Here is an 18,699-nt window from a genome sequence, read left to right as displayed (position 1 = left end):
CTTCTGGCCAACCGCAGCCTGGAGCGCGGCAGCAGGTCCCCGCCCCCGAGCGATCTCTGCACTTATTGGTCGGGGGCACGTCTCTCACGCTCGCTCCACCCCGCCCACCTTCATTTGCAAAGCAGCAGTGCGCAGACTCCGCCTCACGCTCGGCCCCGCCCGTCTGTTCAGCGCCAGTTCGGCCGCCACGGCGCAGGCGCGGCCTTCAGGCTCGCGACAGCTACGCCAGCCCCGGGGTGCTGCAGTCCCCGTGTCCCCGTCGGACGCATACAGCCCTGACAACCTCCGCTCCCAGACGCCGGGGACGCGGGCTCGGCGCGGCGTTGCGGCCGCTCGCAAGCACACGCCCGCCCTGGACTCGCGCGGCCTCGCCCGCCCTCTGTCTGCCCCGGAAGCGCCAGCTGGAGGCCGCGGCACCCGGAGGGGGGCAGGACTCGCAGGGCCCTGCGCTCGTTGGGAAAGAGGCGACCAGCGGGGTCCCGGGAGCTCAGGACGCGATAAGAGCGATGTGAGGAAGGAAAGCGCCCGCCGCGCGTCCAGGCTGGGCGTCGGCAGAGGCGGAGGCGGCGGGAGCAGCGCGGGCAGGATGTCCACTCCTGGCTGGAGGGACGGCGCCCGGGAGAGCGCAGTAGCCTTTGCGGATGCGGGCGCGGCCCCTGCGGCGGCTTCCCGCGCGCCTGTGGCCTTGTCCCCTCCCGGTCTCGGTGCCGCCGCCGCCTCACGCACACCAGCTGCCGCGCGCAGCACAGCCCCACTTTCACTCCGATCACAAACGAACGCCAGCCTCTCCGCCAGGGGGCAGGCCTGAGTCTGTATTTTGCTCCCGAGGGCTGCTTACAAAGCCCAGCACGGGACGGCTGCCCAATGAAGCCCCCCGGGAATGGATTCAGGTGCAGGCAACGACGCGGATAATCGAGACTGCAAAGGGAGGGTGGACAGAGCCAATGGCCGTTCTGATCCTGCAGTCATCACTTGGCTTGACACTCGCGGGCTTCCAGCTGTGTCCTGCCACTGGTGGGAGCGGAGGTGTGCCGCAGGCTCCCAGGCTCCGCAGCAGAGCCCAGAGGCTCAGCCACCCTGGGTCGGGACCACCTTGCTCTGGTTCTAGAGTGGCCGCTTCTTGCAGCCCCCACCTTCGACGAACTCCACCCTGCCCCCGTGCCTCTCAAGCCCTTCTAACACTTAAGCAACCAATCCCACCTGCTTAAATTGCCTGGCGCAGTTTCTATTTTTTTCCTAATGAAGGGGTGGCCTGTCCCTCCACACCTGTGGGTATTTCTAGTCGGGTGGGACGAGAGACTGAGAAAAGAAATAAGACACAGAGACAAAGTATAGAGAAACAACAGTGGGCCCAGGGGACCAGCACCAGCACCGGCCTCTGAGTTCCCTCAGTTTTTATTATTATTTTCATTATTTCAGCAAAAAGGAATGTAGTAGGAGAGCAGGGTGATAATAAGGAGAAGGTCAGCAAAAAACATGTGAGCGAAAGAATCTATGTCATAATTAAGTTCAAGGGAAGGTACTATGACTGGACGTGCACGTAAGCCAGATTTGTTTCTCTCCACCCAAACATCTCAGTGGAGTAAAGAATAACAAAGCAGCATTACTGCAAACATGTCTCACCTCCCACCATAGGGCGGTTTTTCTCCTAGCTCAGAACTGAATGTACAATCGGGTTTTATACCAAGACATTCAGTTCCCAGGGGCAGGCAGGAGACAGTGGCCTTCCTCTATCTCAACTGCAAGAGGCTTTTCTCTTTTACTAATCCACCTCAGCACAGACCCTTTACGGGTGTCAGTTTGGGGGACAGTCAGGTCTTTCTCATCCCACGAGGCCATATTTCAGACTATCACATGGGGAGAAACCTTGGACAATACCCTGCTTTCAAGGGCAGAGGTCCCTGTGGCTTTCCGCAGTGCATTGTGCCCCTGGTTTATCGAGACTAGAGAATGGTGATGACTTTTACCAAGTATACTGCTTGTAAACATTTTGTTAATAAAGCACGTCCTGCACAGCCCTAGATCCCTTAAACCTTGATTTCATACAACACACGTTTTTGTGCGCTCCAGGTTGGATCAAAGTGGCTGGGGCAAAGCTACAAATTAACAACATCTCAGCAAAGCAATTGTTTAAAGTACAGGTCTTTTTCAAAATGGAGTCTCTTATGTCTTCCCTTTCTACATATACACAGTGACAGTCTGATCTCTCTTTCTTTTCCCTACACCTAACCCCCAGGTCAACCACAAACCAGTTTTCTTCTGAGGTCTAACTGTCCCCTAGGCTGGAGTGCAGTGGCGCGATCTCGGCTCACTGCAACCTCTGCCTCCCGGGTTCACGCCATTCTTCCGCCTCAGCCTCCCGAGTAGCTGGGACTACAGGTGCCCACCACCATGCCCGGCTAATTTTTTTTTTGTATTTTTAGTAGAGACAGGGTTTCACTGTGTTAACCAGGATGGTCTCGATCTCCTGACCTCGTGATCTGCCCGTCTTGGCCTCCCAAAGTGCTGGGATTACAGGCATGAGCCACCGCGCCCGGCCCAAGCTGGGTTTTATTGTTGAAATGAGGCCTCTCACTGTTACCCAGGCTGGAGTGCAGTGGCACAATCATAGCTCACAGCAGCCTTACATTCCTGCGCTCAAGTGATCCTCTCGCCTCAGCCTCCCAAATAGCTGGGATTACAAGTGGGCACCACCAAGTCTGGCTAATTTTTAAATTTTGTTGCAGAGACAAGGTCTCACTATGTTACCCAGGCTGGTCTGCAACTCCTGGCCTCAAGAGATCCTCCTGCCTTGGTCACCCAAAGTGCTGGGATTACAGGCATAAGCCACTACACCCAAACCTTGTCCTTATTTTCTGTATCCCAGGCAATTTGCCAAACAAGGCCTGAGGGTGAGCAAAGGAATATCAAACACATGCTTTGCTCTTCAGAAGCTCGTGGTCCAAAATGGATGAGAAAGTGTGTCTTTCCAGTTCAAGCCAGCCCATTCTGGGGCCTTTTCTGCAGCAAACATGCCAAGTGCACCCACAGATCTCGGTGGAGGAGACCCCAATTCCCCAGACTCACTGGTCTGTACCAAGCACCAGACCCTTGCAGACATTCCCAGGATGGCTGCCCATCAGGCAGCCCTGCCCTCCAGGCCCACAGCCACTGTGCTGTCCAGCTCACAGCAGAGATGACACATTTGGGTTGGGCTTCCCCACCATGGGGGCTCAATTTCATCATCTGTAAAGCGAGGATTGCTTGGTTGTGTTAGGACTTGAGATCCCAGATGTGAAATGCCCCCACGGGCTGGGCACCTGAATGTCTTCTGTGAACGGGGGCAGGACTGCAACAGGTGGTAGTTGTAGCTGGTGCGACTGCCCAGAATGGCACCGGGCACAGAGCTAGCACTCAAACGTTAGCAGTAATAGGGCCCACAGGGCACTCTGGGGTCCAGAAGGGAGGGGCAAGGTTGGCTTTTGTCTCTTGGAACTGTCGGATCAGAGGTAGGCTCAGGAGTGGGGCCCTTGCTTGCCCTGGGGTGTGTGGTCAAGTCTGCAGAGGTCTCTAGGTGGGACGCTTCCCGCACCTTGCTGGCCTGGGCAGGAGGTGCTTCAGGCTCCAGTGGAGAAGGCCGGGAGACAGAGCTCCTGCCTGCCTTCCTCTGGCTCAGCCCACCTTAGGGCCCAGCTGAGTGTGGCCATGGCATCCTCTCGAAGGAGGGGGTGCAGTTGAAATGGTGGTTGACACGTATGTGTCCCTTTTCCTGTCTTTATGCCCCAGAAATCCCCACCCTTATTTCTTTAACAGCTTTCTGTGGCCAGCCACATCCATAGGGGTCCACAGAGGCCTCACCCTGGCTGCAGCCCTTGAAATGGGTTTTCACCTCACAGAGAGTGGGCCCCATGTGGGCAGGACTGGTCCCACAAGATGTCCTCAGAGTGGGCAGGTCCTCAAAACAAGACGCACCCTTTGAGGGCACAATGCAGGTACAGCTCTAGAATTCTCCACTCTAGAACCTGCCCCTCCTCTCCCAGAGCTGGCCCTCCCCCTGCCCAGTCCAGAGCTGTGCCAGCCCCCGCCCTGAGCTTGCAGCCCCATCACTCCCTGCCTCTGCCACAGTCCCAGCAAGTCTTCAGAAGTGTGGCTGCTGCCTCAAGAGGGACGCAGTTCCCACCCAGCATCCCCTACCACCCTGGCCCCTGCCCTCTGACACAAGTCAGGTCTCAGCTGTGCCCCCCAAGACTGGTGAAACTGGACCACCACACCCCCTTCCATGCACTGCCCTCCGTGAAGGGCAGCAGCAGGCAGAAGCTGGATCAGAGAACCTTCACGGAGCAGGTGCGTGAGTGCAAGGACAATGGCTACCTGCTCTCCTCCAAGAAGATCAGTTCTGGGGCCTTCTCCAAGGTGCCACCCACGAGTGCATGCACCACAACCCCAAGCTGTCCTCCCACCTGCAGGGCAAGCGCCATGGTAAGACAGGCTTACTTCCCTCCCCAAAGGGCTCCAGTGCCCCCCAGCAGGCCCCTCCGTGTCCCAAACCCACTCAGGCACCATCCAGCTGCTCCAGCTTCCTCCGCCTGATACTCTCCCCAGTCCCATTTCCTCCCCAGAGGCCTCCCTGGGCTCCTGCAGGCTGACCATCCCCTGTTCCCAAACCCCTTGAACACAAAGTACTTGGCACAGGAGGGAGCAGGGAGGTCATCACTGCCCTCCAAGGGCACTGCTCACCCAGCGTCCCCCCTGAGGATTCCAGCAAAGTGTATAAAGGACAGGGGCCTGCCCTACCACAGCCAGCCCCTCAAGGGCCAAATCTCACACAGCAAGCGCCCTTCACCCTACAGATAGCTATCACGATCGTCTCTACAACCGAGGCCCCGGTGGAGTTCTCCCGCAAGCTCCTACCCCGTGGGATCTCTGTCACTCAACGCTACCTACAAGCACCTGAACATGTGGGCAGAAGCCTGGACACAGCCTGTCCCCACCCTCCGCCTCCCCAAGGGTAGCTCTCCCCAGCCAGCTGCTTGCCCCAGGCCTACTATCGCCCCCTCCCACCTTGGACCTCCCTTTCACCCCAGGGCTGGAGCCCAACCCCATCCTGGAACCTGGATCTGGTACCCTTGACAGTTCCAGCATACCCTTGGCCCTGCCTCTGGGTGATGGCAGGTGCGTGGGCTGCAGGTGCAGCTGTATGAGACCTATCAGAGCAGCTGGCTCGTGCTGGAGCTGGTGCCCTGGGGTGACCTGCTGGAGCACATCCAGGCTGCACTGGATCACCTCTGCCGCCCAGGGCTGGAGGAGAAGGAAGCCCTCGGACTCTTCTGGCAGCCAGTTAGTGCCACGGCACACTGCCACAGTGTGGGCATCGTGCACCAGTGAGGGCGGCACCTGGGCCAATCGTCTGCCCACATGCACAGAGAGGCCCACTTGAGCCCAGGTCAGCCCCACCTCCTGCCTCCCCTCTCCCATGCAGGGACCTGAAGTGCGAGAACATCCTGCTGGACAACCATGGCCTTCTCAAGCTGACCGGTGGGCCCACAGCCCCCACCCTGGGGTTGAATGCCTCCACCTGCAGGGGCCCACACCCCACACTTGTCCCAGCCAGGCCCCTGCATTCAGCCCTCCCAGAAGGCCTGCAGGCCACCCTTACCCTCGGGCCTGAGGTCACTGGCCTAACCCCCACGTGTGCCCCCAGACCAGGCCCACCTCATCCACACCCACACTCTTGCTGTCGGCCACACACTGCATGCAACCCCGCAAACCTCCACAGCCATCCCTGCAGACTGGCATCCTCAAGTCCCTCTCCCTGCACCCCTGCCCCTCACGCATAGTGCCACCCTCCCCACACACCTCGTACAGACTTTGGCTTCGCAGGCTGCATAGGGCCCAGGAACTCACCGCTCAGCACTTTCGGCGGCTCCCCAGCCTACAGAGATCCTCATGAGCAGCAAGTATAGCGGGGAGTGGGCCGACCTGTGGAGTCTGAGTGCCCCCAGGGCCCACGGGAGGGCTGGGGAAGGGCCACACCCTTAGGAGCTCGTGCCCCCAGAGGTCTCACCTTCTATGCCATGGTGAGTGGGAAGCTGCCCTTCAAGGAGCGCCAGCCCCACTGCATGCTGCACCTCATGCACCGCGGTCCCACCTTCTGGCCAGGTCTGTTCCCAGGTGAGCACCACCCCATGACCCTCCCACACCTAGCTCAGGCCTAGAGAGCAACAGTGAGGGAGACCTGGACTCCCAGGAGGGTAGTCCCGCGTGGTGGAAGAGACTGAACCTGGCATCCTCCCCGCTTAGGCTGGGAAGCGTTTGGTCCACGCAAGGCAGTGACAAGTGCTGGGGAAGCTGGGCTGCTGGAGGACCTGACTCAGAATGCAATTCAGGAAAGGCAGTGGCTGTGAACCTAAGCTCTGCACTAGCCCAGGGCACACTGCCTTGCCCCTCTATGCCTCAGTCTCCCCACTGGTAACAGAACTGACCCCTCTAAGCTGCTGGCACTGTTGGCAGTGATGTGCATGGGGTGAGGGTGGGTGCTGGAGGTGATGAGAGGCTGCAGCCGTGAGCCCTTGCCCACAGTGCCAGGACTTGATTCGGGGGCTGCTGCAGCTGCACCCAAACGCATGCCTGGGCCTGCAGCAGGTGGCTACACACTGCTGGATGCTGCCTGCAGCGAACACGCTCTTCCTCAGTGCTGTGCCAGGTGTAGTGTGGCCCTGTGGGTGAGCAACTGAGCAGCACGTGGTCCCTCTGCACTCCACCTGACCCCACTGTGGCCCCTTGCAGAGAAGCAGGTGCAGTCCCAACTCCCAGCATCCGTGGATGACCTGGAGGCTGGCACAGACTTAGAGCGCCAACAGCCAGTCCTGCAGCTGCACTGCCCCAGCAGCAGGGCATCCCCAAGGAGAATACGGGCCCTGAGCTCAGGCCTCCGGAAGTGCACCCCAGAAGAGGGGTGGGTTCTGCCCAGCTGGTCCTCTAGAGCTCGTAGCAGCCAGCCTGGGAGTGAGCGCCTCCAGGAGGCGCTCCAGTAAACTGAGGGTGGGTGGGTGGGGCAAGGCCAGATAAAGCATTTATTCTGTGAAGACAGTGCTGATGTCTGAGTGCTAAGAGGGCAAGTGGGCTCCAGTGGCAGGTGGGGGATCTGGCCAGGAGAAAACATGGTCCACACATGCCTGCATGAGTGGCAGAGCTTTAATGGGGGCAGGTGAGAGGAGATCCTGGAGGCGGGAGACGCCCGGCACCCAAGCCACAGCAGGAGACCACAGGGGACGCTCCAGTTTTAGGGTGTGGAGTGAGGCATTGTGAATTGCCAAGAAGACAAGCTAAGCTCCTTCACCAGGGCTCGAGGGACCTGGGAGGGCCCATCAGTGAGCAGGGGCCAGCCCTCAGGATCCCAATGCAGGAGGTGGCAGTGAGGTCAGGTCAGCTCAGGAAGGGAAGAGTGTGGCAAGAGCCACCATGACAGCCTGTGGGGCTTGGCAGCCACATAACTATCAGGTGAGGGATGCACATAGGTCCAGGGGAGAAGCACGTAAGGCGCCTGGGCCTATAGTGGGCTCTACCACAGGGGCAGAGGGTGGCTGGGGGAGAAGCTTGGGCAGGGACCAGGCTGCAGGCACATCTGGAGGCTCTTGGCAGAGGTAAGAAGGCCAGGGAGGAGTGGCCCAGGCTCAAGGAAGCTGACCAGGGAGATGGCCTAGCTAGAGAGGCCAATGAGAGCACCCACTCAATCTGAGACTGGGAAACAGGAAGACTTAGGAAGCTGACAAGGGTTGAGGGCAGGGTCCTGGAGCATAGGTCAAGCAGGGAGGCACAGTCCTAGAAAAACCCCAGGATCTACGTATGGCTGGGTCAGCCCTTTGAGGCCAGGTCTCAGGGAACAGGGAGCTGAGAGCTGCAGGGAGTGAGGCTGACAAAGCAGCACTTGTACCTATGTGCCCACCTCTGCCCAGACTCTGCAGTGCCCTGGGGATTGGGAGGCTTCAGCTGGCTCCTTGGGGCTTGCGGTGGTTTTCTGTCCAGTCCCCACGCCGTGCCCAGGAAGAGTCTTCTCATGGCTCCCTGGCCATCCGCCTGCCACCTCCACCTTCTGCACAGGCAGCCGAGTCACGGTGCCTACCTCACAGTACTGCTCTGCACAACCTTCATTCTTGCTGGTAGCAACACTGCACAGGGCTGGGACGTGCCTCCAATCCTTACTGGAGCCTAAGCGTAACTCTGCTTCTCAGAAGAGCACAGTCTCTGAACAAGGGGACCCAGGGGGCCTGTAGACAGCTGCAGGAAGGCCTGGTCTGAGGAAGCCTGGCAAAGGGGACCCTGGAGCTGGTGTCCGGCTGCAGGGGCCTCAGGTGGGTGTGGCCCTCTCCACCCATGGCTCTGGGGCCAGCTCCCGCTCCAACTGCTCCTGCTCCAACTGCTCCTGCTCCCGGCAATCCAGCTGCTGCAGCTGCTGCTCCACATCCTCAGGCACCTGCACCTCCAACAGGTTTTCCATGCCACGTTCGGGCTCGTCCCCAATAAGCACCTGCCAGACGGGAGGCAGGTGAGCAGCTGGCCAGCTACAGACACCCCTTCCCCAGCCTCTCCAACCCTGCACCAACCTGGATGAGCTTCTCACAAGCCGTCCGCACGTCGGGCTCCGGCTCCCAGCTGTGCAGCTCTCGAAGGATCAGGTAGGCTCCCTGGTCCCGCACCTGCTGCCGACCTGGTGCTGTGGCTGTCAGCTGAGGAGGTGGAAGAGGTTACCCAGATGTCAGCATGCTCATGTGTGTGTGTCGGGGTGGTGCTTATTGCAGCAGGGCTCCTGCTCACCAGCATGATGGCTTCAACAAGCATCTTGCGGATGTCTGCATCAGGTTCTCGCTGCTTGTCTGGTGGCAGGTACTGCAGGTCGACAGGCAGCCCTAGGGGTGAGTGTGTGGGAGCCACTGTGTCCCTGGGCTGGGCAGCCTGTGCTCAGCAACTCACTGCTGCAAAGTTTCAGGAGCCTGGGGCCTGGACACCTCTCTCTCCCTCCACTGGCCTCCCTCCTCTCCGGCCAACTCTGAGGCTCCACACTAGCCACTCACGTTCCATCTCTTCCTCGGAGAAATCTTCAGGCCCAGCCAAGGGCAGGAGCAAAAAGGGGAGAATGTCCACCTCAGGTCCAAGCAACCACTCGTGATGTCCTGAGGGATGGTGAGGGTGGGGAGACGGGAATGGAAACTGGTCCAGAGCAGCCCCGGAGTCCAGTCCCCACACCTGGCAACGCGCCCCCGCCACACCCACCACTCACGGTGCTCGAAGCAGCAATTCCGCAGCGTCCCCACCACCCCGCCCCTGCGTACAGAGGAGTCGGGGTACTGGGTAAGGGGCAGCAGCCGCTGGACCACGCACCTGTTGGGAGGTGTCACTTAGCGCCGTCCCCGCTAACTTCCGTCCCCTCCCCACCCGCGCGGGCGCCTTGGGCTTCACCTGTCGGGGTCCAGTAGGAAGGCCCGCGCCGCAGGGCGTTGGCTGAGGTTGGAGAGCAGCGGCGCTAGGTAGTGCAGGGGCGCGCGGGCGTTGTAGCCGGGCGTGCACAGCGCGCGCACCAGCCGCTCCAGGCCCGAGTCTGCCGGCTCCGCGGCCGCCAGCGCCGCCATCAGCGCTGCACACGGCGCCGGCTCGCGACTGAGGTTGGCTAGCGCGGCGGCCGCCTCCTCGGCCCAGGGCCACTGCGGGTCCAACGCGCGGCCCAGCAGGCGCGCTGGCAGCCCGGGGTCGGCCGCCAGCAATGTCTCGTGCAGGCCGGGGTCGGCGGCCAAGTTCACGAGCGCGCGGGCGGTGTCGCGGGCCGGGGCAGAGGCCGGCGCCAGCTCCATCAGCGCCTGCAGCAGCGCCGCCTGCCCCGCCAACAGCGCGCGGCCGGGCCCGCAGCCAGTCAGCGCCAGCACGTGCCGCACCGCCGCCGCCTGCAGGTCCGCCCGCGCGCCCGGCGCCAGGAAGGGCAGCAGCTTCACCACCTCCGCCTCCGGGCTTGCCTCCGGCCCTCCCGGGGCGCCAGCGCCAGCCCCGGCCTCCCCCATGTCGAGCGACACTCTGCTGCCACCCGACCGGTGCCAGCGGTCCGCTTAGGGGTCCGCCGTGTGGCCCGCAACCCCGCCCACCAGAGGAGCGAAAGCCGCCCTGGCCAATCCGAGGCTGCGCACTGGGCTCAAGGGGCGGGACCGGCGTGCGGAGGGGACGGGCCAGGCCGCGCGCGGGGCGTTATGGGTCTCGGCGTCTGGCCGGAAGCTGCGGAGGTTGGAGACTGAGCGCTGTGGTGTCCCGAGCCATGGGGGCTGAGGGCCGGCGCGATTTGTCCGCCTCCCGCGTCCACACTCGCTGGAAACGTCCATGTAGTCTCGGCTAGGTCGGCCAGTGCTTCCCACTGGGCGCTGGCCACGCTGAACCTGGTCAGCCGGCCCTGGCTTCTCGTGGGCCCTGAGGGTCTGAGGCCCGCGCCCCGGCTCCTAGACTAGGCTGTCGGGTCAGACAAGGGCTGAATGGGGGAGTGGCCACGGGCCTCTCGGAAGGAAGGCCTGCTCTTGTCCAGGCTGGCACGGCCACCGAGAAGCTCAGGCCGTCCAGGGACAGGACAACACAGGGCCCCAGTGGGGACCTGAGGAGGCAGCTTTGGAGAGGCCTCTGGGCATCTCTGAGCTGGTAGCTTTGGGGCATTTGTCAGGACGTCTTCAGTCGCAAGTGACAAACCCAACTCAAACTGACTTGCACGAAAAGAAAATTTGTAAATGAAGGTTTGGAGGGAGCCAGCTTCTGGCACTGCTTTATCCAGGAGCTCTCTGGAGCCTTGTACTGTCTACCCTACCATCGCTCTCCCTCTCTGCTGCCCTGCTGCTCTGTGGCTCCATATCATTTCCACCTGCCACTGGCCGATTTTCTCAGAGCAGTTAGGAAAGAAAGACACTGGGACCTCCCAGTTCCATGGTCGTGGCAGAAGAGTTTCTCTGTCCCAGTATTGGAGTCTGCCCCAGGAAAGGACTCCAGTTCTTCACGTGTCCTCCACTGTGGGCGGAGCAGCAACGTTCTAGAGACACACAGACTGGGAGGAAGGGAGGGCAAAAGAAGGGCATTCCCTCACTCCAGCATTTTTTGGGCACCAGCCATCTGCCAAGCTGGTAGCTCAGGACACGGAACCAAACAACTTTGGTGGCCTTTCTGGCCTTGGGGTCTTTGCACTTGCTGTCTCTTCTGCCTGGAATGCTCTTTTCTCAGCTGTACACAAGGCTGGCAACTTCTGATTATTTGTCAGAGCTATCTTCCCTGGGCAACTTACAGAGACTCAGCCCACCCGCCACCCATGACTGCTTGGTTTCTGTCTGCCTCCTTCAAGATAGCAGTACTTAGGCCAGGTGCGGTAGCTTATGCCTATAATCCCAGCGTTTTGGGAGGCCAAGGCGGGTAGATCACCTGAGGTCAGCAGTTTGAGACCAGCCTGGCCAACATGGTGAAACCCCCCTCTGCTAAAAAAAATACAAAAGGTAACCGGGGGTGGTGGCACACTCCTCTAGTCCCGCCTACTCGAGAGGCTGAAGCAGGAGAATTGCTTGAACCCGGGAGGAAGAAGTTGCATTGAGCCAAGATAGCGCCACTGCACCCCAGCCTGGGCAACAGAGGGAGACTCCATCTCAAAAATAAAATAAATAACAGTAAATTAGGCCGGGTGCGGTGGCTCACACCTGCAGTCTCAGCACTCTGGGAGGCCAAGGCATGTGGATCACTTGAGGCCAGGAGTTCGAGACCAGCCTGGCCAACATGGTGAAACCCATTTCTACTAAAAATATAAAAATTAGCCGGGCATGGTGGCGTGTGCCTGTAGTCCTAGCTACTTGGGAAGCTGAGGCAGGAGAATTGCTTGAACCTGGTAGGAGGAGGTTGTAGTGAGTGGAGATTGTGCCACTGCACTCCATCCTGGGTGACAGAGTGAGACTGTCTCAAAAAAAAAAAAAAAAGATAACAGTACTTAAAGGAAGGTAATAAAATTTAAGCTTCATGGTCCCTTGCTTGGACGGGTCCTTTCCAAAGCTTCCCTGAGAGCAAACCTTGCATAGTGTTCATATATATAGTCATAATGGTTTTGCAAAGTAGGGTGTAGCAGACATTATTGGTGCAAAACCCACTAGGATGGCTATGATCAAAAACACAGAATTTTTTTTTTTTTTTGAGATGGAGTTTTGCTCTTGTTGCCCAGGCTGGAGTTCAATGGCACGATCTCAGCTCACTGGAACCTCCACTCCCAGGTTCAAGCAATTCTCCTGCCTCAGCCTCCCGAGTAGCTGGGATTATAGGCATGCACCACCACGCCTGGCTAATTTTTTTTTGTAGTTTTAGTAGAGACGGGGTTTCTCCATGTTGGTCAGGCTGGTCTCGAACTCCTGACCTCAGATGATCCGCCCACCTTGGCCTCCCAAAGTGCTGGGATTACAGGCGTGAGCCACTGCACCCGGCCAAAAACACAGATTAAACAACTGTTGATGAGGATGTGGAGAAATTGGAACCCACATACACTGCTGGTGAGACTGTAAAATGGAGCCGCCACTGTGGAAAACATTTTGTCAGCTCCTCAAAAAGTCAGACATTTGCCGGGCGTGGTGGCTCGCGCCTGTAACCCCAGCACTTTGGGAAGCCAAGGCTGGTCGATCACAAGGTTAGGAGTTCGAGACCAGAGTGACCAGCATGATGAAACCCCATCTCTACTAAAAATACAAAAATTAGCCGGGCACGATGGCACGCGCCTGTAATCCCAGCTATTCAGGAAGCTAAGGCAGGAGACTCGCTTGACCCCAGGAGGCAGAGGTTGCAGTGAGCGAAGACAGTGCCACTGCACTCCAGCCTGGATGACAGAGCCAGACTCCATCTCAAAAAAAAAAAAAAAAAAAAATCAAAAAAACGTAAACAGAGTTATCATATAACCCAGCAATTCCACTCCCAAGCATATAGTCAAGAGAAATGAAAACTGAAAACCACACAGAAACGTGAACGTGTACAAGCAGCATTATTCACAGTGGTCAAAAGGTGGAAACAATCCAAATGTCCATCAACTGACGAATGGAAAAATAAACAGATAAATCCATGCAAAGGGATATTATTCAGCCATAAAAAGGAGCAAAGTACTGACATATGCTGCAACACATATGAACTCCAAAATCTTAGGTTAAGTGAAAGAAAGAAATCACAAGAGATCACATATTTTATGATCCCATTTATAAGACACGTCCGGAATAGACAGTTCATAGAGACAGAAAGTAAATTAGCAGTTGTCAAGGGAAGGGTAGGGTAAGGGGAGTAGGAGTGACTGTTAGTGGGTGCTATGGACTGAACAGTGTCCCTCCAAAAAATGCATATGCTGAAGTCCTAACCCCAGTGTGACTGTGTTTAGAGATGGGGCCTCTAAGGAAGTGGAAGGGCACTCACCAAAAGCCAAATCTGTCAGTACTTTGATCTTGGACTTCTTCCTAGTCTCCAAAAATGTGAGAAAATACATTTCTATTGTTTAAACCACCTAGTCTATGGTATTTTGTTATGGCAACCTGAGCTGACTGAGACAATGGATTTGGACTTTCTTTTTTGGATGTTGAAAATGTTCTAAAATTAGATTATGCTGGTAGTTGCACAACTGTGAATATTTAAATTGTAAATATTCTAAACATTTAAATTGTACTAAAACATTTAAATTGTACACTTTAAATGGGTTGATTGTATTTAAACTATATATCAAAGCTGTTAAGAGGGCACCCATGTAACATTTGGGACACGTTGATACCAAAAAGTATTTGTTGTTTGTCTGAAATTCAAATTTAACTGTATCCTGGACAGTAAATTTTGAATTTCAGACAAACAGTAAATACCGTATCCTCTATTCGAATTTAACTGGGTATCCTGTATTTTATCTGGCAACCTTATTTGCAGCCTGTTGGCTTTCTGGCACTCACCCATGAGCCTACAGACAAGTCTCTGTTTAGGAGAGAAAAATACCTTCCTGAATACTGAGGAAACCCATGATGTCACCCAAACTGATCAACTGATGTCACTAATGAATGTGAACGAAAACCAAGAATCACTAGATATTAAGTAAACCAAAGGCATATACCTATTTACAGAGGTAACACAGTATGTGAAGCAGAAGGGAACTTTTTTTTTTTTTTTGAGATGGAGTCTGGCTCTGTCGCCCAGGCTGGAGTGCAGTGGTGCGATCTTGGCTCACCCAAGCTCCGCCTCCTGGGTTCACACCATTCTCCCGCCTCAGCCTCCCGAGTAGTTGGGACTACAAGCGCCTGCCAGCACGCCCGGCTAATTTTGTTTTGTGTTTTGTTGTTGTTGTTGTATTTTTAGTAGAGACAGGGTTTCACTGTGTTAGCCACGATGGTCTCGATCTCCTGACCTTGTGATCCACCCTCCTCGGCCCCCCCTGGGATTACAGGCATGAGCCACCACACCTGGCCGGGAACTTTTATTTATTTATTTATTTATTTATTTTTTGAGGTGGAGTCTCGCTCTATCGTCCAGGCTGGAGTGCAGTGGCGCGATCTCGGCTCACTGCAGCCTCCACCTCTCAGGCTCAAGTGATCCTCCCACCTCAGCCTCCTGAGTAGCTGGGACCACAGATGTGTGCCACCATACCTGGCTAATTTTTTTTTTTTTAGATGGAGCCTCTCTCTTTCACCAGGCTGGAGTGCAGTGGCATGATCTTGGCTCACTGTAACCTCCACCTCCCGGGTTCAAGCGGATTCTCCTGCCTCAGCCTCCAGAGTAGCTGGGATTATAGGCACCCACCACCATGCCCAGCTAATTTTTGTATTTTTTTTCTTTTTTTTTGAGGCAGAGTCTCGCTTTGTTGCCCAGGCTGGAGTGCAGTGGCGCAGTCTCGGCTCACTGCAAGCTCCGCCTCCCACGTTCACGCCATTCTCCTGCCTCAGCCTCCCGAGTAGCTGGGACTACAGGCGCCTGCCACCATGCCCAGCTAATTTTTTGTATTTTTTTTAGTAGAGGCAGGTTTTCACCATGTTGGCCAGGATAGTCTTAATCTCCTGAGTTCGTGATCTGCCTGTCTTGGTCTCCCAAAGTGCTGGGATTACAGGCGTGAGCCACGGCGCCTAGCCTAATTTTTGTATTTTTTTTTTTAATAGAGACGGGGTTTCACCACGTTGGCCAGGATGATCTGGATCTCTTGACCTCGTGATCTGCTCACCTCGGCCTCCCAAAATGCTGAGATTACAGGCGTGAGCTACCTCGCCCGGCCAATTTTTTGTATTTTTTGCTGAGACAGGGTTTCACCATGTTACCCAGACTGGTCTTGAACTCTTGAGCTCAAGTGGTCTGCCTGCCTTGGCCTCCCAAAGTGCTGGGATTACAGGTGTGTGCCACCATGCCTGGCCAGAACTTTTAAATAATTCTAGTTACTATGCTCTGAAAATTCAGGAAAATACTGCAGCCATAAAACAAGAACAGATGTCATGATAAAGGAGCAATCAAAGAACAAAGATATATTGAACACTGAAATCATGATTGCTGAATTTAAAACCAATGGGAGAGCTGGGCCCAGTGGCTCATGCCTGTAATCACAGCACTTTGGGAGGCTGAGGCGGGCAGAGCACGATGTCAGGAGTTCAAGACCAGCCTGGCCAACATGGTGAAACCCTGTCTCTACTAAAAATACAAGAAATTAGCCAGGCACAGTGTTGCGTGCCTGTAATCCCAGCTACTTGGGAGGCTGAGGCAGGGGAATTGTTTGAACCTCGAAAGCGGTGGAGGTTGCAGTGAACCAAGATGGTACCACTGCACTGCAACCTGGGGGCAGAGTGAAACTCTGTCTCAAAATAAACAAATATAATGCAATATAATACAATATAACACAACAAAACCAGTGGAAGATTGAATATGGCTGAAGATTGAATTAGTGTTTGACAAGTTAAAGTTGAGAGTATATCCAAAATGAAAGACAAAATAGGGCTGGGCACAGTGGCTCACACCTATAATCCCAGCGCTCTGGGAGGCCAGGGTGGGCAGACCACTTGAGGTCAGGAGTTTGAGACCAGCCTGGCCAACATGGTGAAACCCTGTCTTTACTAAAAATACAAAAGTTAGATGGGCGTGGTGACGTATGCTGTAATCCCAGCTATTTGGGAGGCTGAGGCAGGAGAATCGCTTCAACCTGGGAGGCGGAGGTTGCAATGAGCCAAGATCGTGCCACTGCACTCCAGCCTGGGTGACACAGTGAGACTCCATCTCTAAATAAATAAATAAAAGGACAAAGAGGAAAAACATGAGAGGAAAATTAGAAGTTACAAGAAATCTAATATGTCTGTAATAGACAAGAAAAAACTCAACATATGGAAACAAATAATTAGGAGAGGCTTTTCTCCTCTAGCCATATAGTAGACCAAATACTCTAAAAAACCTTCTTACCACAATCTAGAAATGCAAGAGAAGATACAAGAAACATCCTTTAAAATATAAACTGAGCTTATAAGGGAGTCAAGGAAACCTTCAAGAGCTCAAAATGAATGGGAAGTGTAGTGAATTGCAATTTTGCCTTGGCATCTATTTTGAATATAAGTTGGATTTTCTCATTCCAAAATCAAGGCTCAGTCACCCTTGTCACAGTTTCCAGTTCTCCACCTCCTCCAGTTCTTCAGTGGGATTGACCCAGGCATCTGCCTCATTCAACCACCTCCTGGTTGAATAAGGGACATCTACATACAACCTAGTTGACTTGCCCCAGAGACCCCTACACCCTGTATAGACTGCGCAGATATGCTGCTGCAATGACCACCTCTCAGTCACAACACAAATCCACAGAACTCATTCCTGCTTGCTCTGAGAACACTGATTAGAACTCCCCATGGAGGCCGGGTGCGGTGGCTCCCGCCTGTAATCCCAGCACTCTGGGTGGCCGGACGGGCAGATCACGAGGTCAGGAGTTTGAGACCAGCCTGGCCAACATAGTGAAACCCAGTCTCTACTAAAAATACAAAAATTAGCCAGGTGTGGTGGCACACGCCTGTAGTCCCAGCTACTTGGGAGGCTGAGGCGGGAGAATCTCTTGAACCTGGGAGGCAAAGGTTGCAGTGAGCTGACTGTGCTATTGCACTCCAGCCTGGGTGGACAGAGTGGACTCCGTCTCAGAAAAAAAGGACTCACCATGGAAACCTGCCTGGGTAAGTAACACCTGGGCTCCAGGAAAGGCTTCGGCCCACGGGCCCCTCTCTTTCCTTCCTTCCTTCCTTCTTTCTTTTTTTTTTTAATGGCGTCTCACTCCATTGCCCAGACTGGAGTACAGTGGCGCAATCTTGGCTCACTGCAACCTCCGCCCTCTGGGTTCAAGCAATTCTCTTGCCTCAGCCTCTGGAGTAGCTGGGATTACAGGTGACTGCCCTCACGCCCGGCTAATTTTTGTATTTTTAGTAGAGACAGGGTTTCGCTATGTTGGTTAGGCTGGTCTCGAACTCCTGACTTCAGGTCATCCACCTGCCTCGGCCTCCCAAAGTGCTGAGATTACAGGCGTGAGCCACTGCACCTGGCCAAAGGTACAGGCTTATAATGACCTACTTTCACTCATTATTATGTTTGTGGGAGTCATGATTTTCATTGCTGTGCAGTATTCCATTGTGTGAGTATCTCAGGATGTATACATCCATTTTCGTGTTTCTGGACATTAGGATTATTTCCAATTTTTGCTATTATGAAAAATGCTGCTAAGAACCTTATTTAACGTCTCCAGGTGTACATGGGCAAGAGTGTCTCTAGGATCAGGGCTACGCACATATTCACTTTTACGTGCTTATGCCAGACAACTTTCCAAAAGGGTCGTGGCAATTTACCTTCTGCAGCGACTTCTGATACTAACTACCTAGAGTTAGGCCCCACTTCACAAGTTGAGGGAACAGTCTTCCACAAAACTGTTCTCACTTCAGACACCAGCCACAAGTTTGGGGATTTCCAGGGCCACCCTAACCTCCAACCAACTGGCTACAAATTCAGAGGTCCCCATTACCCACTGGGGCTTGATAAGTTATAGAACAGCTCATAAAACTCAAAGAAGGGTCGCAGCCTGGGCAACACAGTACGACCCCCATCTCTACAAAAACATTTAAAAAAATTAGCCAAGGGCCAGGTGCAGTGTCTCACACCTGTAATCCCAGCACTTTGGGAGGCCAAGGCAGACAGATCACTTGAGGCCAGGAGTTTGAGACCAGCCTGGCCAACATGATGAAACCCCCTCTCTATTAAAAATACAAAAATTAGCCGGGCATGGTGGTGTGTGCCTGTAATTCCAGCTACTCAGGAGACTGAGGCATAAGAATCACTGAAACATGGGAGGCAGAGTTTGCTGTGAGCTGGGATCGTACCACTGCACTCCAGCCTGAACAATAGAGTGAGACTCTGTCTCAAAAAAAAAAAAAAAAAAAAAAAGAAAAGAAAAGAAGAACAAAAAGAAAAAAGAAAAAAAAAATTAACCAGGCATGGTGGTGTACACCTGTAGTTCCAGGTATTCCGGAGGCTGAGGTGTGAGGATCGCTTGAGCCCAGGAGGTCGAGGCTGCAGAGAGCCATGTACTCCAGCCCAGGCGACAGAGTGAGACCTTGAATCAAAAAATAGATAGGTTGATAGGTAGAGAGTTATATGATAGATAGATAGATGATAGATAGATAGATAGATAGATAGATAACATAAATTTCAAAAATTAAAAAAATTCTC

General features: G+C 54.9%; 1 protein-coding gene across 1 annotated transcript; it reads right to left on the bottom strand.

Moving 5' to 3' along the window:
* Positions 1-7,157: 7,157 nt before the first annotated feature.
* HGH1 (HGH1 homolog) lies at positions 7,158-10,152 on the bottom strand. Its single transcript, XM_520011.8, has 6 exons — positions 9,436-10,152; positions 9,257-9,357; positions 9,051-9,149; positions 8,794-8,885; positions 8,583-8,705; positions 7,158-8,506 (listed from the first exon to the last, which is right to left on the bottom strand). Exons 1-6 carry the CDS (start codon positions 10,026-10,028, stop codon positions 8,327-8,329), a joined length of 1,188 nt encoding a protein of 395 aa, XP_520011.3. The 5' UTR covers positions 10,029-10,152; the 3' UTR covers positions 7,158-8,326.
* Between the last annotated feature and the right edge of the window lie 8,547 nt (positions 10,153-18,699).

Source organism: Pan troglodytes, chromosome 7, assembly GCF_028858775.2.
Source record: "Pan troglodytes isolate AG18354 chromosome 7, NHGRI_mPanTro3-v2.0_pri, whole genome shotgun sequence".
NCBI lineage: Eukaryota > Metazoa > Chordata > Mammalia > Primates > Hominidae > Pan > Pan troglodytes.
Note: the sequence above shows the minus strand (reverse complement) of the source record. Positions and strands in the feature narration are given on the sequence as shown.